The sequence below is a fragment of the Diadema setosum genome, chromosome 8, assembly GCF_964275005.1.
Source record: "Diadema setosum chromosome 8, eeDiaSeto1, whole genome shotgun sequence".
Lineage (NCBI taxonomy): Eukaryota > Metazoa > Echinodermata > Echinoidea > Diadematoida > Diadematidae > Diadema > Diadema setosum.
In genome coordinates, this window is record NC_092692.1 from 22448752 (window position 1) to 22475509 (window position 26758).

At 38.6% G+C, this 26758-nt stretch overlaps 1 protein-coding gene across 2 annotated transcripts in view; it reads left to right on the top strand.

Moving 5' to 3' along the window:
* The first annotated feature begins 257 nt into the window (after positions 1 to 257).
* LOC140232308 (dual specificity mitogen-activated protein kinase kinase 4-like) overlaps positions 258 to 26758 on the top strand; it is a 44923-nt gene continuing 18422 nt past the window's right edge. Inside the window, exons 1-3 of one of the 2 annotated variants that reach the window (XM_072312437.1) lie at positions 258 to 373; positions 19813 to 19918; positions 20803 to 20863. In XM_072312437.1, the coding sequence (XP_072168538.1) occupies positions 343 to 373; positions 19813 to 19918; positions 20803 to 20863 (198 nt within the window). In that variant the 5' untranslated portion in view covers positions 258 to 342. Of the gene's footprint in view, positions 374 to 11301; positions 11382 to 19812; positions 19919 to 20802; positions 20864 to 26758 lie in introns of those variants that run through there. The other variant, XM_072312438.1, reaches the window with a different exon arrangement.

Consider the following 26758-nt stretch of genomic DNA (forward strand, 5'->3'; position numbering starts at 1 on the left):
TTGGAAAATTACCGGACATAAACTCGAGCAATAACTGGCGTTTGTGCTGGATCATACGTCTTGTTAAGTTTCGTCATCTCGTGTTGGTACCGGTGGTATGTTCATGTTTGCTGCATGAAAACATCTTCTTTGCAACCAACAAGTTTCAGCAACATTTACTTCGAGTCTCCTCCAGTCGTACAGTACGCGTACGTTGTAGGACATTCGTTGCTTTTTCCAGCAAAACGCTGGTGTTCGTCCGTACGTTGCGGCCGCTCAGCTATCGTTGGCAAACAGGGTCGTAGAGCTGGCCTGTAAAACGCGAATAATAACGGTTAAAGGTATTTCACTGATGAAACCAGCATGGCGGTGCCTAACAGCAGAGATGTTGTCGGTGAGTGAGTCATCGTGACGAATAGTTCTTGACTATTTAAACCGTTAGTGTCTAGATAGGACTCATAGGAGCTCTGCCTCTGGGTTTAGGCACGCCAGTTTCTCTACTGTACATACACTCCGGTTCCTTACCCACCAATGCACCATACATTGGTCATTGCATTGAAGTGACCGACTCCCCCGGTCACTTCTTTCCGCATCCCTAGCTACTTCACTTCTTGTTATGATCGAACGTCTACAATGTACAGCACCACCAGTTGTATTAAAACTTTAGACAGAGAGAATAGCCAACCATAGCCTAGGTATGCACTCTGGGCCAGGCTGGGCCTGGGTGAAACAGTGGATAGACATGTAGGCCTAACGGTTAGATCTAACGTCTAACGCCACGGTTAGTGCCCCCAGCCCTGCTTGCCCTCACTACTCCTCAGACTCGGTCGGAGTAGAATCTAGTAAACTGCGACCTCCCCATTCACTGTAGTGTCAGAACACTAGATAGATGGGTATCTACTGCATTTAGAAAGTAGCCTAGGTCTACAGGAAAAATTATTTGAATATCTGCTCTGATGCTATAGAAACCTGGGCCTGGGTTAGGACTAGAAGCCAGAAGGCACTGGGCCATTCATACTATTATATATTAATAATAGTTGTGTTGAGATCAGTAGAGTTTAGTAGAAATACTGAGAAGAGAGAAACTGATACTCAGTCTGACGTTAATGATAATTGTATTCGTAATCTTATTCCTACTATTGTACTAATAAACGAAAGAGGTTGATATGACCAGTGCAGACTACTGTATTCCTATTCTTAGTAATAACGTCTTTAAATTAATGCATTTTCTATGGTGATCATTGTTGTCATTTGAGTGATGAATGAATGACACCATGACAGGATGGGGAAAAAAAAAAAGGATTAAAAAAATGTAGAAAATGAACAAGGCTGGTAAGGCCAAAGCCTAATGGCTAAGGGGTCTTGCATCCTGCACGCGTACACACTGATCTCTGTTACTTTAGAGATCAGTGTGCTTGTATATATGACGTGTATGAATTATTTGTATTCAATGATTCGTGTAGCTAGCAACACATCGCCTATATTTGTTTGTACATTTGAGGTATTTAGGATTGCATGATGTGAACAAAATTAGTTCTCTCATACAGTGTATGTCAGCATGTACTGGCTGACTATACATTTTATACAAATTGTACATCAAAGACACCACAGAAGAAGCACCTAACTCAAGAAAGGTCAGTCCATACAGAAGCATAATAAACCATGAGACAAGCAGTAAGAGATGACCACAGATCTTCGGTACGGCATGTACATGTACATGTACATTGTAGATGGAAGATATCAGCATAGGGACCACTGGTCTCATATCAGATATAGATGGCGCTTCACATTTTGCAACGTAACATGGAAGGAAGCACTTATTCCTGGCTGACCTAGGGCCCGTTTCATAAAACTTGTCATCAAGTGACAAGTTGTCATAGATGTGACAAGCTACTGAAATCCTTGCATCTGATTGGCTGAGAGCAAATTTGTCATACTGTAGAAATGTGGCAGTTGTCACTGATCACAAGTTTTATGAAACGGGCCCCTGGTGTGATGGTGGCATCTTTTCCTGAAACTTCTCCATGTATAGTTACGTCCTCAGAAAGACAGTGATGTTTTTTTATTTTTACTCTCACATGTTTCAGTTTCCTCATCTTGTCATTGGAATCCTACTTTATCAGAAGGTTGTAGATGATGAAATAATCAAAATGTTTGTAATGGTGCCAGAGAGTACATGTGCGTGAACTGTACAGATGCAGATATGGAGATCATGTACAACTCACAAGGACATTTTGCTGTACATACAGTATATCATGTACAACATGTACATTGTACGTACACTGTACGTCCTCTACTTGTCAGCACTGTCCACTATACAAATGTAGGTACATACAATATATGTACATTCATAGGTGTAGACCCCTCTGTCGTTGTATATACAGTAATGTCAAGGTATGGTGGCCTTTAATACTCCTGAACAATGGAGGAACACTGGAGTTTGCCTTATTTTTTATTCTTCTTTTTTTCTTTTCACTCTCAAGAAGAGACAGCCTTATCATGAAAATGCATTGAAAGTGACAACAAGTTTGATGTATTTGGATGAAGTATTATGAAAGATTATAACGATTTAACATCACAAGGAAAAATGAGACATGAGAGAAAAATATTCAGCGAACCAATCAATTTGTGTCATTCTTTTTCTTTAGAACCAAAGATCCCTCATCAATGTTTATCTCCAATGCCCTTGCTATGTACAGTGTGTATGTAGTGTATACATTGTATTGGATGGCAATGAACGGGATATCAGGGAATATTGGCCCTAATGTTTGCAATATTCCCTGCTATTCCATGAATTATTCAGCCATCAAATATAATTATTATTATCTATAATCATTATCTATCAGAAGGCATAAACTGTAAAAAAAAAAAGTCTTTTACGTGTATAAGACTTTGAAGTTGACTCTGCACTGAAAAAGGAGTGACTTGCACTTGTGTGTGTAGTATCAAAGATGTTTGTGCACTTGTGAATTGTAACGAGAGTTTGTGCACATACACAGCACAAGCGTTGGCGCATTCAGCAAGTGCTCGCACAAGATATGAGATAGAATACAATGTATTATTGCACGGCCTCTAACAACGGTAGGTTGTGGGAAATTACATGTAATACATTCATCTCAAATGCAGTTTGTTCAGTGCGCTCTGGTATTGCACAGTGAAAATTGAGCGGACAAGAATTATGCATCACTAAAATATCCTGCTGTAAAAGTGGAAATTTTTGCGGTGTTGAAATTTTCACGCAACCAGAAACTAGCGCAAAAATAAAAGCACGCGAATACGTTTGCTTGCCATATGTTCCTGTGTGTGATGTCTTGATTCCGCGGAATTAAAAAACACACAAAACTCTTCTTACCTGGCCAAGCGCAAAAAATTAGTCGCGCGAAAATATCCACTTTTACAGTACATATGTATATGTTATACAAGTGTATATTATATAATTGAACACAAACCTAAGCCTGTGTAATGTCCATGTTTAAGCAATATTTGTGACTTTTTTTTCATTTTTGATATTGAAAAGGTTTGGAAAAGGGCCTATTAAAATTATATCACTTGATATTGAGCCGTTGCTTTTAAAATGTAAACAAATGAGTGATTTGCAAGAAAGACATTATTACTGCAATAATGTGTACATGATCAGTATCATGTAAAATAATATTGTACAGATGTATGTACACTGTAAACCTGATGGCCCATGGCCTCTTCAACAAAGCAAAGTCATGTGACTGTGAGGTTACATGGCCTGTGAAAAACTCCTTCAATACTTGTACTGCTACAGTGTAGTGTGTTTTGAATTAAAGCCAGAGTTGTTTTCTATGCTATTGCAATCTCAACTCTAGAACAATCATTCAGAGCCATGCACCTTCATACTTTTTACAAAGATGGTAATTTATGTTACTTCTCTTAAATCTACCTTTTTAAAATCTATATTTGCGAGATTAGCAGTCGCATGTCTCTTGAAGCTGAGTGATAAAATATTTTTTAACATAAAACTTAGACCCCTTTTGGTCAGAAAAACAATACAAAGGTAGTACTCACTGTAATAGCATAACCAAGTTTGCAACTGATTGACAAATTGCCCTACATCGACGTAAATAAGCACTGAATTGATCAGTGTTTTAGTAGTAGCCATGATAAAAAATCATGGGCGTACATACTCGAGCAGGATTTTACGTCGATGTAGGGCAATTTGTCAATCAGTTGCAATGAAAACATCTCGACGGAAGAATTTCATGAATTTGAATAACCAAGTTTGTAGTACAAAGATGGTAACATATATTTCAGCAGATCTGGAGACACATTTGCATCAGGTATTTTGTTGTTAAAGAATGGTTAGCTTAAAAAATTGTGTTAGGTTTTCATAGAACGTTAGGCTACTTTTCTGAAACTGTTAGTAGGCTTCTTTTTTATACTCATATTTTCCCACAGAGTTGAGAAAACATAAAAAATCATCGTTGGCGACATGCACTTTTAAGCCTGTTGGCCGAACTTAATCCTCCATCAATGGCTTAGTGGTATAATCTCGCCTTTGAAATGATTTCAGTTTTTGTTTATATGTCCCTTGGCATCACATAAAATCACAGGAGCATTTTGAAAGAGCTTTTTATCTCTCCTACATCGTGAGTAGGAACATAAGCGACACGATTTTTGACCAATTGCGCCGAAATAGTGGTTTTGGGCCTACATAAATGTATGTGTGTAATTTAAGAGGAAGTGAGTGCACATTGTATGATTCAGCATTAATTCATCATCTTCAATGCATGTGCTGAATACCCTCCTTGATGTATTCAAATCATTTGTTGCTTTATAAATACCTGGTACTCTTTTGTTCCACTCTGTGAGGATAAGGCCATGACCCACATGTCAGATGTAAACATTTCATTAACAACAACGATCGTGGGAGAGGGTTACAATTATTTTCTGACACAAGTCGATACCTCGTGATTGAGTTGCCCTCACTCCTTGTCCAAGTCTTGTCATTATTTTAATTGGTACTTGTTCCTGCTATGTACTGCTGCTCTCTGTGATCGTGACTGCCTTCAAAGAGGCCCCACCAGGGAGGTTCACCTCCCTGGCCCCACCAATCATCTTGTCTTGCAAATGAATGGCCCTAACTCCAGAATAGTGCTGTCCCTCCACCACACCCTCCAAGGGCAATTGGGGCTGGAAGGACATGATCTCGAAGGAGAAGGATGAAGCAGTTGTAGCAGCTTCAGCACACTTTGTGGATGCTGATGCAGCAGTTGACGCTAGAGAAGATGAGGAGGGTGGTTCCAACAGCGATCCTGCTCGAAAGAAATTTTGGTTGTCATCTTAGACGGCGCCCTGGAGTCTACTTGATGAGAGCGCAAGCTCTTTGTTGTTTGTTTGTTTCTCAAGTTGCCCAAGTCACCACAACTGCTCAGTTGAGACAGTTGCAGCAATATTTCTGCTAAAGAGATGGACCCCGTAGTGGTACCCGATTTTTCAGAGACTATTGTACCACCTATAGATGTCAACTTGAGCTTATAATCAGAGTTGTTGACTCTAGAGGTATTTTTTCGGAGTCATCCCACTAGACCGACACCCACGAGTCATACAGCCCACGAGTTCGACGTTGAAAACAGGTCCATGAGTCATACAGCCCACAAGTTCGACACTAGGCAATAAAGCCCATGAGTTCGACACTAGGTAAAGACAGCCCACGAGTTCGACGGATACAACACGGCGCGTAATGTGTCTGTCTCGTGGGCCTTGTTGGCTTAGTGTCGAACTCATGGGCTGTATGACTTGTGAGCTGTATGACTCGTGGGCTGGGCCAAGGAAAAAAATATTTTGGTTTCCGGTAACCCGACCGACCCGACCAAAAGGTGCCGACCCGGCAAATTTTATCCTCATAGATGTGCTGCAACCATCGTTTGGCCCCCTGTACTCGTTGTTCGGCCCCATATGTCCGTGCATCAACATGCGCGACGTACCGCCCCGTGCGCTCGCCCTGCCTATGTGAATGTATTAGCGCGTGTGCTACGCATGGGCGAAACTATATACATACTGTAGTACATCGCACTACGAGAGCGCGGTACTATATCCATGTACTCGCACGCTGTGCGAGAGATTCAACGCATTCACAACATGTTGCAATCGAACACTTGTGATACAGCAAATTCTGGCACGGGTGGCATGCAAAATATAAATATCGCGTAAACGCTCAAGTTATCTCAGAAACGGCTGCAATTATGGCTGTAAGTGTACTTGCTGTATAGATTCAATGCAGATAAACGGACTAGTAACGTCAAAACTTGGAATGAAACGAGTCTATATGTGTTGCTATGCAACTTTACTTACTGTACCTGTTACTTACCCGTTGAACTGCTTGTGCGAGTTGACCCAGGAGGGTTCGACAATGATTTCGGGGGTCCGGCGACATGGCCCACTGTTGTGCTCTTCGGAACATGTGTGGAGATACATTGTAATTGCACAGTTTGAATTTCGCACTTGATATGCGCCATTTTTTATTCATGAATTTCAGTGAATTTTTCTTTGTAAGAGTGGGTGATTCATGGAACCCTGTCGAATCAAGGGCCACTTGCTTTACTGCACGCAATTTACTGTGAAGTACCGTATAGCGTACCCGATACATTTTTTTACACAATGCAATGCATGTGTGTACGGTATAAAATGCATAGATGACTGTGTGTGCATTGCAATATTGTGCGACTTGCATACGTACGTTCCTGTAACGTATGCTGCAGAGCTCGGTCTACTTATACGATACGGTACATGTATGAAAGATACCGATACGTACCACACAGACATACATAAACATACATGGTACGCTCCGGAATTTTTCTATGGTACACACACATTACACACGTACACGTTCACATTGAAACAGAAACCAAATTTTTCTATAGAAAGGGTAAAATTTTTTTGAAAAACATAATTTCTGTACCTTCCGACCCACTGTTCTTGAGGTCATGTTACCGGAAACCAATGTATTATTTACTTTGGCCCTGTATGACTTGTGAGCTGTATGACTTGTGGGCCGTATGACTCATGGGTGTCGGTCTCGTGACGTGCACCCATTTTTTCTTGTTTGCTGTAAAGCATACTGTGCACCTACATTGTACCTGTACTCACTTTGATTTTCTGTCAGTGTGGAGCAACATACAAACTGTACATGTACAGCCATGATGAAGAAGGGCAATATGCAATACAGTTTGTATTTTGATGCATATAACTGGTTGCAGGTACAGGTACACATGCACATGTACTGTATGTACAGCTGTATGCAGACCAAGTGGTTCAGATGCAGTAACAGTTTAATTTTCGCGAATTGTGTGAATAACTGTTGAACTGTGAATTTAACCACACACAAAAATGTGTCAAACTGACAGGCATTTACAATAGTGCACTTATGATAGCCGAGGTGTCAAAATTGCGAAAATGTCCTTGACTGCCTCATTCTCGAAAATATATGTACGCAAAAATGAAGGCTTTACAGGAGTGCACTGTGTGCTTTGATTGTTGTTTTTTACTTCACGAGGGGTAAAACTCATACTGTAGTGGTAAATCACAAATGTTCCCTTTTCTGTGTACATTGTAGGGTTTTGATATTGGTGTGATTTATGGTTCAAAAATTATTTTAAAATGTAAGATTACCATGTGATAGACAAACACAAGTACAAAATTGTATATGTGCCCATGATCAACTTTTACAGGGTTTACAACATATGTAATCAGAAAACCAACACATATGATAGCATCCCCTCTTTAAAGGTAGGGGATACCTTTTACAGACCTCCCAAAATGCAGCAAAACATTAAATATGAACCTCAGGGGACTTGCTTAGGCCACTGCTTAGAAATTTGGAAGTCAACAGTTATCTAAAATTTGAATAATGCACAAAACTCAACTACTCAGTAGTTCTGTGTGTCAGCCACACTTAAGCCTTTTTGTTACATTCTTCTGTATTTGTGATCTATAAACACAACTCTAAAAGTACAAGAGCTGATGTAATAACATATAGAGTGTGTGGCAAGAATGTATATAGAAATGTTTGTAAGTGTTGATGAACTTTCTTCACAAAATATACATGATGGACACACATGCAGTACATGGGTCTGCAAAGGTAGCCTAGCAATGTACTGGAATTTACGGTGAGCCCCGAAAACAATTCAATTCAAAATCTAACAGTCAAAAAAAATGTACTAAATGTTACCTTCCACTTTCAATACTTTATGGGAGTTTCGAAAATGATACTCTCTTCAACATACCACTGTATTTATACAACTCTTCATTTAGGGCGTGCAAATGGGATTCCCTACCTTTAAGGTGAAATAGGCCTACATCTCTACATTGCATGAGGTGTAATCTTCATTTTCAAGATTGATTGATTTCATTCTGAATATTATTTTCTTACATTTAAACATACAAAGTCATTTGAACTCAGTTCATTAAGTACAATGTACCTGGTATTTGGATCTAACAGTTGAAACAGGTAAGTGATTAACTAAAATGTATGACATTGTTTCATGATGATACAAAATGAAGATGAGCAGGTGTTATTCTATGCATATTCAAATTTGAAAAAAACATTGTTACAACAAAAATTCAACATGCTCCAGCTGGTACTAAGAAAAATTTAACAAACTCTTGACATGGATTATGGCCTTTCATATAAAGGTTGATACAGAACATTGATCTGTTTGTGTCATCACAAACAAATGTCATCAAACTTATACGGAATTCTTTTCTGGGAACCACCTCATCAGATTGTGGGAAATTATTGCTATCCTGTGAATACAACATGTGCATCGTGTCTCATTCATATTGAAGGAAACAGACATTGAATAAAATATTTTTGATGAGGTTTGATGAGATTCAAATGTTAAAGGTCCAGTTTACCTTTGGGAGCAGTGATTTCAAAAATGTTCAAGATATCACATTTGATGCATATGTGTAGGTCTGTTGTATCACAAAACATCCTACCATATACAATTTTTGCAATAAAGCCTAAAATATGAGGAGATATCAGCATTTTTCTCAATAAACCATAAGTGTATACGGTTTAGTCTTGAAGCATTCTTATTATAACTATTGTTCACATTTTGCGTATTCAACAATACTTAACATCGATTATACGGATTCAAATTTTTACAGTGGTTGTTTCTATCCCTAAATCACATTTTAGAACTATTTTAAAGCACTAATGTTGGGTTTTTGTTTCATCTGCAAATGGTAAATTATGCCTTTAACCCTCCTGTTGGCTTCTATGCAAAGATTTTGTAAAGGTTGATTAAGATTTTGCTCTCAGAAATTATCATTGGTATCTTTTGTCTTGTTTTCTTTTTTTTTAAAATGAAAGCTAGAATGTGCACAGTTGGTCACAATACTCACGGGTTTCTTCTTTCTGATTGTACTTTATACAATGCAGTGCCTTTTTTACGTAGGCCTGATCGACCATGAGGAATACATGTAATTGTATTGTTAAAATATTTAATAAGAAATAGAAGGAATGTTGCATACCAGAATGTGCCGAGACTTCCAGTTTCAGTTTCGTCTTTGTCTGGAATATTCTTGTACAATGACGCTACAGTGTAGTTCAGTGTTCTTGTTGTAGCGAGTGTCTGCTTTTGAGTGGTTCTGTACAGTTGTATACCATGTATGTACGTGTGTTTTTTTCTGCTGGACCTTGAGTCCCATGAGATTGGTTTCTATATCATTTATGCTTTCCAAAACTTGTGTACTTTTTTCTTTGTAATAGTAGCCTTATTTGTAGTGCAGTTTTGGCGCATTCACTTGCTGCAAATGTATATAACATGTATACAGTAAAATGCCTTGAAACAAATCAAATCTCAGTTTGATTAACAATTTCTCGTATGGGTGTTGAAGAGAGACGGATTTCAGCGAAACTGCTTGTACACACTAGTCATTGAAGAGACAACATTAAGTTGGCAATCCCTTACTCGTCAAGGTGTTGATGTCAATGCACTTTCAAGTTGTATTTTCTATCTTTATCAAGGCACCTTTAATACAATGTACTACACGTAAGGAATGCTCACAGCACATGGCAGTATTGGCTGGAACTGTGGCACTACTGTAAGTATAAAATCCAACCCTCTCAGAACCAGCGTCTTGAAATGTCAAGTACAGTAGGCCTACGTGTACATGTACACTGTACATTGTGAAATAAGCAGTGAGTACAGCTTGTTGGCAGTAACAACAAAGTTATTTCAGCATTTGAAAACTTTTCAGCATTTGAAAACTATACAGCAGTCGTTTCTTTTGCATCTAGGAGACCTCCTTTAAAGTTAGTTTTCATTTTTTAATAGTATTGTATATTTGTACCCCGAAATACATGTATGTACATGTAGTTTGCTATACACTTGTCAGATGAGAAGAAGAATTTATCACTTGACCTCTCTTGAACCATGTGGTGCCATTTTGCAGTGGGGGATCCAGAGGGGGGCGCAACCAGTGCACACCCCACTTTATTTTTTGTTAGAAACAAAAGAAATAAAAAGAAAAAAATGAAATGAAACCCGGAAGTGGCACCAGCCCCCCTTTATAGAATTCCTGGATCCGCCCCTGATTTTGAGTGATGTGTTCCAATACTCCATGGACCATAAGTGGGGCTGCGACCTCTGAGTGCTACCCAAATATCATCCATAGACATACAAGAATTGTATGTTCAGTGTTGAAGAATTCCAATCTCAGAATTGAATATTTGTTTTCTCCTATCAAATATCACACTGTGGGATACATTTCAAACATACAACAAACAGAACAAAAAGTGTATCTGGCGGGGGGGGGGGGGGGGGGGGGAGGGCTTGTTTGGGGGTGGTGCATTTCATCAAGCATTTTGTCAGATACAGTACATGTTTTCCTGACAAACTGTTTTAAGCTAGTGAAATCCTGGCAAATGATTGACGCAGAGCAAATTTGTTACACCAAAAATTGACAAAGCGCTTGGTGAAATGCCCCCAAGTCATATTTCAAAGACAGTGTTGATATCTATTCTGAAGACCAAAAACACACAAGAGATTATTAAGCCATGTGATACATTTTGTAGCATTACATCTTGCTGTGGCTGATGGTGTAATCTCATTATATGATTCAGACAGCCCATGCACATTTGTTTTTACATATGTACGTGTATACATGTACAAATTTGTATTATGCATGATACTCTTCATAGCAAGCATTCTGTAGAATGTGTGTCACAAAGTGGTATTCATATTAATCATGAGTGCGTTGTCATGGGGGCAATGATACAGTACATGTGTGAGGCAAGCATTAACACTGAAAGTGCACTGGGAATACATGTTCAAGTCTGCAAAATCACTGAATTGAGTTGATTTGATCTCGTGCCGTATGAGTTGTGCATCATGGGTGCCATGGTGGACGTGATGCTGGATGTACAGGTAGAGGTAGTAGAGTGACACTGCTGTATAGAGTTTGTTCAAATGAGGACTCAGGAAGGTGACTCACAGCATTGGGGTCAGTGGTTTTCCCTGAATTCCTGGGATACATTACTGGTGGTTTACTCAGCAAGGACTTGAATCACATCACCGGCGATGTGGGTTGTTTAGCTTGACTAGCATGGCATCCCTGCTCAGAGGGTAACTTGTACTTTTTGGCAACAAAACTTGCACATGTTGATATGTGTATATGTCTTTGTACCATCATGAGCTTGGTTAAAGAATGTGTTCTGAAGATCAGAAAAATGTTGGGGGCTGATGGAAGTCACAAGCTTGATTGGGACAAGTTCATGTATGGTCTTCTACATGGTGTAGATGTACAAAGTAAACCACTGCTGGGTGGAAAAAACAGGTTTGAAAGTACCATTTAAGGATGTTCCTCAATTAAAGTGAAGTCCATGTAATTTTCTTCAAACTTTCCATACTGTAACTTTGACCCATCCGAAGCCAAAATATGTAAATAAAACCATAGGTTCATGTGCTTGTTTTTCTTCTACGGGACTTTGAAGAATATGACTAATCTACCGTCTTGTACCAAACTACTGATAGCGTTACAGGATCAAGACCATGATTGGCAACAAAATATGCAATGACAAACTTAAATCCCTACAATTCTTTCAAAGTCCGCGCTATTTTCTCCAAATTTGCAAGAATTGCAGAAAAGGGTACCCAAAACGAGGAAAAGGTTTTAAACTTAGGGTTTACACTCTCATTCTTGAGCAAGCAGCGCCCTCACGCGGCAGAAAACACTGAAATCTCTCAAATCCTTCTCATCGACGTTTTCTGTTAGGGGTGAGCCAAAGGACAAGGTTCATAAAACTTATGCTGTACATTCAAAACCCATGTCATTTTCACGAAACTTGACCAAATTGTAGAAGAAGCCTTACTAATTCCAGAAAAACAATAAAAAGTGGGGGTTCATGTGCTCGTTTTTGTGCTAGCAGCGCCCCCATGCGACAAATATCATTGTAAGTCCCCAAAATCTGTTCAGGAACCTATGCAGGGATGCCCTGACAGGGTGGGTTCATAAAACTTATGCTGTACATTCAAAACCCATGTCATTTTCACGAAACTTGACCAAATTGTAGAAGAAGTCTTACTAATTGCAGAAAAACGATAAAGAGTGGGGGTTCATTTGCTTGTTTTTGTGCCAGCAGCGCCCCCATGCGACATATATCATCGTAAATCCCCACAATCTGTTCAGGAACCTATGCAGGGATGCCCTGGCAGAGTGTGTTCATAAATCTCATGCTGTACATTCAAAACCCATGTCATTTTCACGAAACTTGACCAAATTGTAGAAGAAGGCTTACTCATTCCAGAAAAACAATAAAAAGTGGGGGTTCATATGCTAGTCTTTGTGCTGGCAGCACCCCCATATGATAGAAATCATCCTATGACCCCCAAATCTGGTTATAAACCTATCGTGGGTGCCCTGATAAGGTGGGGTTCATGAATGTCATGCTGTACATTCAAAACCCATGTCATTTTTACGAAACTTTATCAAATTGTAGAAGAAGGGTTACTTGATGCAAAACAATGCAATAATGGGGGGTTCGTGTGCTCGCCTTTGTGCTAGCATCGCCTCCTTGCGACAGAAATCATAAGACCCCCAAATCTGGTCAGGAACCAATGCAGGGATACCCTGCTAGGACGCATGAATCTCATGCGGTTCACTCAAAACCCCATTTTCTTATCTTTTTTTAAAAAAAAAAAGGTGTCAAATTGCAGTGATACGGTGCAAAAAATATTCAGAAAGGGAGGTCCATGTGCGTTTTGTTATTATTTCCCTTACACAGCCATAATGATATCATGTGGACGCAAGCGTGGAAAACTCCTCATTGACATGCATGCTTGTTTGTTTGTTTGTTTGTTTGTTTTACCCACTTGCTGTAACCATGTGCAGAAAGTGATAATGGAGGAAGAAGAATAGATATAAGGAAATGGGAATTTTGACATTAGTCTGACGGTCCTCCAAGGTAAAAACAAATCTTAATATAATGATGTTGATAGTAGATTGCATGTGTTGGTTGTTGCAGTGGTTGGTAAAGTGCATGTTGTGAACTATGGATATGTGCCTTGAGTACCCCCCCCCCCCCGAAAAAAAAATAATTCTTTGATTCTTCTTTTGTTACACCAGATTTGATAATCAAAAATTAATATCTGAATGGTGAAAGTGATAAATACATGTGTGGTAATACTTTCGTGACCTTGTATTTTGTAACCAAAAAAAAACCCAAAATATTTTGTATTATGTAATGACAAGTTTAGATCTGATTTAGATTTTAACAGAGATACTCAGATTGTTTTAGTTGTTAGACCTAAAGATGAAATGTGTGTCATATGTTTGTTTTTTTGTTGTTGTTTTTAACGCCTAGTCTAGTAGACTAGTAGTCCCCGACTAGGGCCTATAGGCCCTAGGTACCTTAGCACTCGATTTGACCATGTTGATGAACAGATGATGAACTGCATGTCACAAAACAGATCTATAGATTGAAAATGGAAACAGCTCAGTTCCACTTCCAGGCTTCCCGATCCTGTCGATCAGTGTTGTGCTACTATGACCATGTATATGCGGCTCAGACCGCTGAACTTTATGTTGTACGTACAGATTGTAACGTGTACAGTCGGCATGCGAGCCGAGCGAGGCCGCCCAGCGCGGCTGCGGTGGGGGAGCTGTTGGGTATCCATACAGACCACACTCTAGCCCGATCTTCTAGTCAGTGTACTGCATGCTCAGCTCAGCTAGCTCAGCTCATCACTCGTGCGTGCGCTTCTGCGCTCTTTGTTACGTCACTGCCAACCTGCGCAGCTAGGATGTGCACAAACACAACTGAGGAACGTCCTTAATGTGTCCTGTAGAGTAGGACCTGTAACACTTGTTTCTTTTTTTCACCGGTGGAGGACGAGTCCCGAGTATACTCGGGCAGGAGTCTATGGGAAATGCGTGTTTTAGCAAAATCAGCCCGTCCTCAACGGGTTAAAGATAGTAAAAAGTTTTGGTACCTCAAAAGTTTCCCTGAATTTCCGTGTTTCAGGTTAAAGTACGTTTCATATAACTAACACTGTGAGACTTACTCGCCCCAAAGTGCTCTCATTTCTTAGTAATCATGCAATTAACTGCGACCAGCAGCCCCATAGGCATAGCGACCAGCAGCCCCATACGCATAGCGTAATGGGGCTTGGCATTGTAGCATTCAGGATCATGACAGATTTAGTATTGCGGGTAAATATCGACTTAAAATCCAAAAAATTCTTCAATTTGAAGACTTACCAATTAAGTTGAAGTCTTGAAAACAGGTTTCGGGCAACGTTTGGTTCTGCCAATAGTCCCTTTCTGTTCGAATTGATGACTGAATGTGACTCTGTCGAGAGGACCTTGGGAGAGCTACATACACTGAATACTACGGCCAGCGCATTGGCACACATCACATGCGCACAAATTTCAAATCCATGAACGGATAAGATGTTTGTGTGCGCATGCGCTGGCCGTCAATTCAGTGTAGCTCTCCCAAGGTCCTCTCGACCGATCCTGTAAGCTACCATTTAGCTATGCGTATGGGGCTGCTGGTCGCAGTTAGCTACTCAGTATGCGTATGGGGCTGCACGCTGCTGGTCGCAGTTATCATGCAATAATGGTTTCGTACAATACGTGTACTGCCTCGCCGCCGTACGGCGGCGGCTCTGGTACGAAACCATTATTGCATGATTACTAAGACATAAGAGCACTTCGGGGCGAGTAAGTCTCACAGTGTTAGTTATATGAAAGGTACTTTAACCTGAAACACAAACTAAGACAAGAAAATTCAGGGAAACTTTTGAGGTAATACCAAAACTTTATATTATCTTTTACGTGATACTTTGCAGGGATTATCATTTCAAACGTTGTTGGCTAGCATTAAAGAGGGTAACACTACCGCTCGGAGCAGGAAGTTGTTAGACTTATATTGTATCTCGAGCCTTTCATGTCAATGTGACATACCGGTACATATTTCATGGACACGAAATGTATGTGGTATGTATTGTAGATGACTATACTGTACATACAATGTCATTGATACATCTCCCCACCCCCCCCCCCCCCCCCACCCCCTCCCCCATGCATAGTGATGCACCTGATCAAGTGTGTATGATACCGGTACTCAATCTTGACAGTTTCTCTTTCCTTTTCTTTTTTTCTTTTTTTTTTGTTGAGATTTTGTAGAAAGGAAAAGAAGAAAAGAAAAAATAGAACATCTGGGTAGTCAGTACAGTAATATACACTGTGTACAAATGTACCTTGAAGTAGATACTCATAGCTGATGGACATTGCTGAGATTGTATTGACCATATTGCCAGCTGGGCATCTTTTCCTCATGTACGAGTACAGTGTAGGTGTGTGATGAAAGAATACGATTGGGGAAATCCAAAAAGAATGGCAGTATTCATAAGTATAAGTTATAAGTTTACTATTTATGCGTACTTGTAGATGCACAATTACCTCCAAATTTTGCCACTAGCAAGTACAGTGTTTACAAGCAGAGATGTCTTGAGGCATGTGAACCTCATATTGCCCTGGGAGAGAGACCAGAGTATACCCAAGTGAATGGTGAGTCATGCTACTGACCAAAGCCAACTGCCGTGATCATTCAATGGGTTACCAAAGTAACATCCATTCTCATAGAGGGGACATCTGCTTGTGTTGACAGTGTGGGACCTGTAGACTCAGGTGATGGAAAAGTGATCTTTTTCTCCCACTCATTCCCCTGCTACAGCGTAGTATCCAAAAGCTGTGTACCATACCTTGCCTTGGACAAGGGCAGTGAGCTTGTGGGACTGTGTCTATGTACATTGTGTAACAAACCGTATCACTATAATCGGTGTGTATGATACATACAGTGTACAGACATGTCGACCTTCAGAGAAGGTGTTGTAAAGGAAGTTCAAGTGCACACACACATGTGTAAGCTGTGCCTCCTCCTGTAGTTCCTATCTATTGTTTTGAGAGAAATTATTGTACATCAGGGGCAGATCCAGGAATTCCATAAAGGGGAGGGGGCAGTTTATATTTCTGGTGCCACTTCTGGGTTTAATCACCTGACAAAAAAAAAGAGAGGCCTAAACAGGAATTTTCTCGTACCATTTCCAGGTTTCATCAGCTGACAAGCAGAGAAAAAAAAAATTGTGCAATTTCATGCATGCTTAAAAAAAAGAGAAAACAAAATGGGGGGGGGGGGGGACGTGCGCCCTGTGCACCCCCTCCTGGATCCGCCACTGGTACGTAGTATATATTGGTATACACCATACACCCTTGTATTGTTTTATGTGTGTGATACAGTACTGTATATGCCATATATTTCGCGAGTCTGGAATTCCTGATGATTTCACGAGTGGTTAAATTCGCGATCGTGGAGTCTTGTAATGAACAGAGAAATTTACATGTGTACCTCACATCCACATTGGGATCAGAGTCAATATTTTTGCGTGTTTTTTTCGCAAATAGCACCTGACTCGCGAAATTCACGAAAATAAAAACCTCGCAAATTATTCGGCGCACACAGTAATTGTTGATAAAATGTGCCATATTTATGGGTAAACTTGGCCCCTAGCGCCCTCATTACAAGTGGCCGAGTTTATCCGCAAGGCCAAGTTTACCCACAACTACAGTACACTATCTATATTTGCCAAGCAGGTGAAACTACTGGTATTTGCTTGAAATCGTGTCCAGTATATAATGTACAGGATGCCAATGCCTATTCCAAGTTGTAGGATTTTGTGCAGACCAAACAAACCAACACTTTACCAACAAAACATACATTGTACCATGATACATGTGGTGTGTTTTTGATACTGGATAGATTTTAGCACAGAAGATTTTGATTTTTATATCCATTGTTTCAGGTATAGTGGTGATGTTTCCTTATAACACACACACACACATTACGTGATATGTAGTGTATACTGTAAAACCAGAAATATTTGCGTGCATTCTAATTTCACAAATTTTGCGAGATCCAAAATTCATGAAATTAAACTGCACGATCTGTGCTGATACAAGTATCTGTGCTCCACACTCTTGAATTTTACCACTCACGTAATTGTCATGAAGTCCTGATTTGCAAAAATATTGGACTTGCCAAATATGTGGTGAATACAGCACACTCACCTAACAAAGCATTACTTGTATACTATGCTATCAGCATTAGATATATTATTATTTTCAATCTAAGCTATTAAACTTAATCACTGATAATATGGCGCAGTTGTATAACACTAGTGACTGGAATGAAGATATGTTGTGAAGTGCTGTGAACACTACGGATATGGTGGAAATGTGATACGTGTACATTAAAAAAAGACAAATTTTTCTATTCATTTCGAAACCACAGCAGGAAGTTGACACAGTGTAGGAGGACTTTTGTTTTATACATATATGTACACTTTCATGTCTGTTGTTATCATGAGAAAACTTCCTGTTGAGGGGCTACTGAATGCCAGTCCAGTACAAACCCAATATCTTGGAATTTTTTCAGCCTTCTCTCAGAAAATGCTGTGGGATTGTTCCTGTTGCCGCAGCCATTCCTCAGTAGTGTCTCAAGGTCTTTATTGTGAGGGGTTTTCCCTCATCTTAGCAGTAGTAACTACAGAAGTTGATTTGGGGCACTGCCAAGTGGTACAACATTGTATATTCAACCAGGAATTCGGGAACTACGGATGTTATTTTGTTTTCCTACAAGCTATGTATGAGTTTCCTCCTACAAAGTGATCTGTCTTTGTATTCCATGTTCACTAACATCAATGAATACCATGATAATGAGATGTAATGCTTGCCACCATCAAAGAAGAAATCATGTAAATCAGTCGACACATGCATGAGTAGAAATCAGTCACACTGGATTGTACAGAGTGCCTACCCAGTACAATGTATAATTGGTTGAATGATTATACACATACAGGGTGTAGTCATTGTACATATTATACCAGTTATCGTCATTTATGCCGGTTGATTTTAATGATCATATGGTGTTATCAAATACATTTTGTATGTACATGTGTGGTATTCAACTGAAGAACTAGTAGTGTGTAGGTGTAGGAAATAACATGATTCATGTACACTGTACCATTGTTGAGTTTTGCTGTTATACACAGGTGTACAAGGTGTTGTTGTATATATAGGAAGTGGTACACCGTAGAGAGAATCTGTACAGGGAAGAGTGGAGATGTCTGTGATAGCGTAGTCTACCTGGACGTCTGTCTCATTAATCTGAAACAGAATGTTGGCTCCTGAAAGTTTTTATTGCATTGTTTATACCTGCCGGTAGAAACACATATGAGTGATCTCAACTGCTTATATATTTTGCCCCCTCCTTTTTTTTTTTTGTAGAAATATATTCGCTGCAATTTTTATTGTACCCTATAATACTATCACATTTTTCACACATTCCAGAGCTATAAAACAAGCACTTGTATACAAATACTGTAAATGGGAAGTGCATGTCTAAACATGTTATTAGGGTGTATGCTCTATTCAGAGATGGAGAAATGTCGTGAAATTGTGAAGAATCTGTGGATTCATAGCATTGGAAATTTTATTTACATTAATAGATATTTTAAACTTTAAAGGACAAGTTCACCTTCATAGACATGTGGGTTTTGTGAATGCAGCAATATTAGTAGAACGGATCAGCGAGAGTGTGAGGAAAATCGGACAATCCGTTAAAAAGTTATGAATTTTTTGAAGTTTCTGCTCAGTCACGACTGGATGACAAGAATACTATAGCTTGTGATGTCACATGAGTACAACGAAATAAAGAAAGTATAAAGAAAATTCAACATATTTTTACTTTTCTCGGGAAACAAAAGAACACTCGACTTCTCTCTTTCAGAAGGCATGGGGAATAATATTACCCTTAACATACGTCAGTAACAAGTCAGAGAAATTTGCACTTTATTTAAAAAGTAAAGTTTTGTGAAATTCTCTTTTTATTTTCCTTATATCATTGTACGCATGTGACATCATACACTGTAGTAGTCTTCTCATCCAGCATTGTTGTCTTCACTCAATCCACATGTCTTTGAAGGTGGACTTGTCCTTTAAGAAGTAAGAGCTTCATGACAAATAAGTTCCATTCTACTTTGCTATATTATAACCAAATGGACTTGTGTGGTTACGTAAAAGGCATGAGCTGTGTGGTTTCCTAAATGCCAGAACGATAACACTAATGTTAATTTTAAAGCACACTTAAATGATAGGATTTAGCATGTCAGCCTTGTGAGTAGTGATTGTCGGGTATTCAGATTGTACAATAGAATGTATTATGATATCTAGTAGCACAAAACAACCATATTTTCTCACTGTGCTATTGTTTTGAAACTACTTATCTTCATGCTACAGTGAGTGGAGGAGGGCGAGGCAGGCTATCACTGAGGTTAAACATACACAACAGCACACCCAACCTGGTGGAGATGCCTGCAGAGAACACAAGGGAAAGAGAACAGCTGTAAGTACCCATGACTAATGTTGTTTTAATAAGCAGGAGATAGTCATTGTAATGCATTGTTCTACCTGTCAGTGATTTGATAGAAGTGATCACATTACAATGTATAATAGAACCAGTTTTTATGTTCTCCCATGAGCAGAGCATCCTGGGATATTTTACCCTGGAAGAAACATCCCAGCAACAAATATTGGCATATTTGCTTGCAACAGGTATCACTACAGTCAGTGAAAACATGTTAGATTTTGAAATTGTATACTCTTTGAATACATATTTTAAGTTCAGTTGGCATGAGATTTCTGCCTTTCTTTTCACCTGATTTGACTTTGGCAGTTACAGCATGTTAAATCTCTTCACTGTGTTGTGCTGTTAGTCATGCAACGTGTGGAGTGGTTGGTGTATGAGCTGGCTAACTGTACGTAGTTGTAGATCAAGACCCACTTTTTTGTTGTTACCATTCAATTAAACAACACAGAGCATAAATTTAGCCATAAGACAGCTGTCCTCTAAGGTTGTCCAATCTCAAATGTCAGGGAGGAATCATTACTTGTACGTAAAATTCAGATAATGAGAATATGATGCTAAGATGGAAAAATATATGGAACATATTTTGGTTTGATACATTTTTTTTTTAGACCCTTGTTGTTGTCTACTGTGTGTTTAGTATTAATATTTGTAGTGCATGATGGGATAGATTGGTCATTTTCCTATCTGACTGTATGCACTCAAGAGAATTTATGACTACAGAAGTGTGTAATAGGAGTTTTTATTATGCAGGTGTGACATATCATTTTCTTAAATTTCCATCTTTTTTTTTCCTGTAGATATGAAGGATGCTAGACTGTTAATTTTCCCTAACTCTTTCCCGCTATCTCTCTCATCCATAGAAATTCTATGAGGTCACGCAGTATGGAGTCTATTGGCAAGCTCAGCATCTCACCCGATGAGGTAAGCCATTAAAGTCAGCGAACACACCCAGGCCTCATAAATCAGTTAAGAATGGCTCTGTTAACCCACTGGTGCATTTGATAGCAGTGCATCAGGTTCACATTCAAGTCCTGTATATGTGCACACTTTATACTTACAAAATTTGTTTTTGACAAATCAGTCAATTAATCAAACATACAAACCAAACGAAAGTACAGAGGTGTGATGAGAGTTGCTATTCTGTGGGTATGGCTGTACTGTCCATTGTGTGATTATGATTTGTATTGTTTAATATCTAAAAAAAGGAAACAGAAATGGAATTTGACTGTATTACCGTTTTTTTTTTGTTTTTTTTGTGCACATTGTGGTTTAATTTTTAGTTTTTGAGACTTTTGACATAGTTTTCCAGAAAAATTAGGGATGTATTTAATTTCAGTAGGCCTACTCGAATGTTTTATATTAAGTCAGGCATGTAGATATAGTTTCTGAGAATTTGTACTCAATATTATGAAGAAAGCAAAACTTAATATTTCTGATTTGTGTGTGTGTGTGTGTGTGTATGTGTGTGTGACTATTTAAAATAATTCAAGGAGGACAAACATTTCTGTCAAATTCAAAAAGATACTTTGAGAAAAATATAGGGGGTCAATTGGTAATCCTTTGGAAAAATGTTATATGTGTATTAGAAATGTTATGCACTGATATCATAACATGCTAGACAAACCTATGGACCACTTTGAAGTGATCCCCACAGATCTACCTGATGGCTTTAATAATCTAAATGTTTGAAGTTCATGGCATGTGCATACACAGTACAAAACATTGACAAAGTTGTTATTTTTGTGAGCTGCAAAAAAAAAAAAAAAAAAAAAAGGGGGGGGGGGGCAAAATGGAGTCCAGAATACTAGAATCAGAGGTCAAAGGAAAGAATATTTATACTGTAAAGTAGGTGAAATGAGGTAATGTTTCAATGTATATATTTACATGCTCATTTTGTTTTTCCCACTTCGCAAGATTACACATTCAGAATAACAAAGGAATACAAAATGAAGCCTTACAGTAAAGTACTTCAGACATTACAGCAAGGTTCTATTTCCCACATAAAAAAAACTGTTACTGAGTGCACCTGTTTTCATAGATTTTTTTTTTTGTTTTTTTTTTTTTTTAGCAAATTGGAAAATCTGCTGTAAAAAATTGTAGCACCAGAACTTTTTTCATCTATTTTAAGCTTGTGAAAGTGTTAGTAAAGAGGACTTCATGAATATAACATCTTGTCTTCACTGCAATAGTGTATTTGATGCTGCCATTGCTCTGTTTGGAGCTAGCACCCCATGAAAGATTTAAATATTCACATGTATGCATTGATACATGAAAGGGTTCCCTGTGAAGCAGAGAGTAAAAAAAAAAAAAAAAAAAAAAAAAAAAAAAAAAAAAAAAAAAAAACTTGCCTATATTGGTTCCTAGCAGTGGGAGGAATTAATCAATCATATGGCTGCAGGGAGTCTGAGGAGCCATGGAGATTTCTGCTCCTTTTGGTATAGGGTAACATATGTTTGAAGGAAAATTTACATCATTGGGCCCCATTTGCACATAAAAACTTGATCTATATAGATGGAGGCTTCTGAGAAAACCAGTAGAATTTATGCTCATATTGGTTTGGGGACAATTTTCAAGTAGTCCTTTATGCATAGAAAACCTGATTGTTACATATGTATTTTTTCTTACTCTCTAAAAAAAAACCGAGTGAAAATATTCACTCTTAAAGGAGTGAATACAAAAAAGAGTGAATTTAGAGTGAAATTAGAGTGAATTTTGAGTGAAAATGTTCTTTTTCACTCATTTTGGAGTGACCTCAGGGATCACTCCTAAATCTTCGAGTGATCCCTGAGGTCACTCCAAAATGAGTGAAAATGAACATTTTCACTCAAAATTCACTCCAATTTCACTCTAAATTCACTCTTTTTTGTATTCACTCCTTTAAGAGTGAATATTTTCACTCGATTTTTTTTTAGAGAGTAACATTATACATTTGTGCTTATATTTGGGATGTGAAACTTTGAAATTTGGGTGTCTTTTATGCCCATGGTGGTCCCTTTTTATTTTTTAGTACAGTGTAGACATGTATTTGAGCAGGTTGAAAGAGTATAAATTGAACTTATAGTTGTCTCAGATGTGTAAGAAAATTATTTCTATGGTGTGTCTATTGGGTGAGGTCTGAGGAAATACCTTTTTGAAAAAAAAGAAGAAGTTGAAATCAGTAAAATTCCAAGTGCAAAAGAAAGAAAGGAGTAATGAGAGAGCTTTATTATACTAGTGGCCCTGGCATAATTATGCCCACTGGATATGATATTGTTGACTTATTGGTAGTCGTATGATATTAGCAGTCGAGAAACTTGATTTGTTTGATTTTTATTGAGTTGATACTTTTCTTTAGTTTTATTCCATTTTTTCAAAACTATTTTCCTTGTCTGGCTAGGATATCATAGATTTATTATTTACCCACAAGTGATTACAGAGCCTCCATGTGATTGGCTTTAGCTCTCAAGCTGAGCATGCTACACAAAGTGTACATTAATTTATTGTTAAGTGCCTAAAATGTGAAGTGAAATGGTGAAGCCATGTGGTGATAAAATTCCATGTTTACCTGAATATTGATTTCAGTATGATATTCACATTGCATGTCAGGAAACCGTAATGTATGCTCCCAGCTTGTTTCCAAGAAAAATTCACTTTGTGATTGAGAGGGGTGTTGAGCATAAGTGGTAATACATGTTGTATCTCCATTGTCTGCAAATTGATCGGTGATACAGAGCATCAATTGTCTCTTTGGTGGAGTGAGTGTTTCTCCCAATATTGACACAGATTGAGCATTACTATTCCCTGGCTACAGGGGCTATGCTGTCTCGAAGATACTTCTTGTGTGTATGTGAGATGTGCAACCCTGACATTCTCTATTAAGTGGCATTTAGGCATGAAGCATAAATTTTGCTGATTAAATTCGCAAAGTCCCCAGTATCTAGGTCAAGAGGGTGTGTGTGTGCATGCATGTATGGATGCCTGTGTTTGTATGACGTGTAGGGGACAGAGAGGCATTTATGTATTAGATGCAGGTTAGGGTCAAACTGAGTATGCTGGCTGGTTAAACTGAGCCCACAAACTGTAGGAGCTTCAATGTTGTTATTACATTAAATGACATTAAGATCATCAATACCTCCGGTTCCTTGTATTTGTCTTGAGCAGGTTAATAGAACTGGGCTACCATACCTGAAGGGAAAAAACAACAAGAACAAAGAAGATTATCAAATTTTTCTTGTCAGCCTTGCATCTGAAATGTTTGGAATCTAGCTTGTTAGAGACAGGGATTCAAATTCAGGTAATGCAAATTTGCATGCATTGATTCTTGTCAGTTTCATGCCAGTAACTGTAAAATGCCCAGACGATGAGCTGCAGAGGAACACAGAACTGTAATGAGGTGTTTCCAATGAGGCCAAAGACGGATGACTAAGCAGCTTCCCCATCTCACCAGCCAGCCATTTGACTGGAGAATGGTAGTTTGATTGCCTGCCCACCTCATCATAGACTCGATCAACTTTGGGAGAGAGGAGGGGAGGGATGGGAATGGGCAAGGGCTGTGATGTGTACTAAATATTTCAGAGAGATCAGGAATGACAATCAGTATTGCTTGAATATTGCAGAGAACACTGCTCAACAGTCAGCTTTTCAGGCAACATGTACATTGCATCTTCAAGTTTTTACTGGTAATAGGGTAGTGTTGATCCACAGTCAACGTGGGATAAAATCAGCACTTGGCAATCACACTGTCAGTGATGATTTGAAATACCCTCATTTTTTGTCACATTTAATTTTATATTGGTCTCATGGAACTGGGATTTCAGTTGATGGATGGTAACATCCTAACTGAAAATGTTAGAATTTTATTCATCTGTTATCATTTATTTTCAAGTGGGTAGCATTGCTACAGGGTAGAGGCACAGTCCAAGACTGAATTGAGTAACATAATTTTCAAAATTATAAAGATTCAATTTGCCTCTTTACCAAATACTAGGCCAAGAAGGGGCAGGGTAAATGGATGTAACACATTTTATATGCCAAAGCTGTAGAGCCCTTCACCCTCATGAGAAATTCATGAACATTGATCATGCACAAGTATGGTTTACATTCTTTCAACCAAATCATTTTTGTCATTTAGATTTTGACACTTTGCCAAAGTCAGCTGCTAAGCACACAATGGACATTTTCTGTCAGTGAGTCATACATTTTGTACCAAGGTGGAAGAGTACTGATCATGTGAATTGTACAGAATTTCCAGGGCACTTGCACACTGCATTATACAAAATGTATCATATGACATTGACTCATTGATAAAGTTGATACAGTGTAGCTGTGCATTACTAAACATGTTGCATTTGGGAGAGTTATTTGAACAAAAACGGGCCTCTTGTTTGATTTGACATATATGATAATCTGGTACAACAAATAATGCTCATATGATGCTGGCAAATGCCCATCTGCTAAACTAGATCTGACAATCACAGGGCAATAACACTGAAATACATCATTGTCTTTTTTTTTTTTTGTAATTGTATTAAGTAGCGTCTGCACATGATTACCAATAAACATACCATAAACATATATCAGGCAAAGCGAGAAATTTTGAAAGCAAAAATGTCTGCTGTTTGTCACGATTTCATTGTATGTGACACAGATGGCTCTTGTAGTTTTACTTTAGAAATCTCCACCATGTTAAGTACTTAAGATGTGCACTCACTGTCCACTTGTATGGTTTTGATTGATTGTACAGGAAATGAAACCAAGCAGACCCATTCTTATATGATAAATGGTCTTGGCATCTACTATTTAACACAAGCAATGCAGGACATGGCACATGTAACATACAAGATTATCTTGCTAAGATGTACAAATATCAGTGTAGGAAAGGATGCTATATTTGGTGACTTTGCTGGATAAAATGGGGTCTCTGGTTTGTGTTTTTATCCTGGGCTGAACATGGGCAGTGGCATGGTACCGCCCGGGGCCACTAAAAATTGATTCGGACCACCAATAAAAAAATAAAAATAAAAAAAAAGTTTTCTTCTGGAGGCCAAATCGGGCAACTAAGTTTCAAAATGGATCGTTATAATTTCCTTTAATTTTGGGTTAAAACATTTCTTGTTCAGGCCACTAAGATTTAAGATTTTAGGGTCCTGAATGGGCCACCAAAGAAAAAAGATAGTGTCAAGCCCTGTGCTATAGATCTATTAACTGTATGTCATTTTCTACTGAAGTAAAACAAGCTTTGAAAATTCCAGAGAGCAGTTACATGTACTTGATTTTATGTCTCTCTTAATAAACTATGACAAAAAGAAATCATTGTCAAAGAAAGGAGCAGATAACATGTACCTTTAAGACAACATCAATGGCAGTTTCATTCATGAGGGGAAACGGACGCTAAACAGAGAAATAATGTCAGTGAACTTGGTCTTGTCTTCCCTTCTCTCTCACTGTGGGGATCATCCAGTGAGTGTAACAAGTAATTCCCCCTGCTGGATGCATTTGTCCTCTTCATCATCATGATGGGGCTGTGACTCATCCAGCCAAGGATGCTTTCTGACAGTGTTGGCTTGCTGGCACACACAGGGTGCATGGTCTTCACAGCTGCCCATGCAAACTGTTGAGGCAGTGGCTGCCATTTACTCTTTTGCATCATTTTCATCACAGTTTGAAATTTATGTATGTGCAGTCAACATTACAAAACACAAAAGATGACAGTAAGAATGTACAAAGAAAGCTATCAAAGTATACATGATGTTGGTTATTTGTTTATCTTGATGGAAACAATAGTGACAGCATTAGATGATATGCAGGACACATTTTCACATCCATATTGCCGAGTGA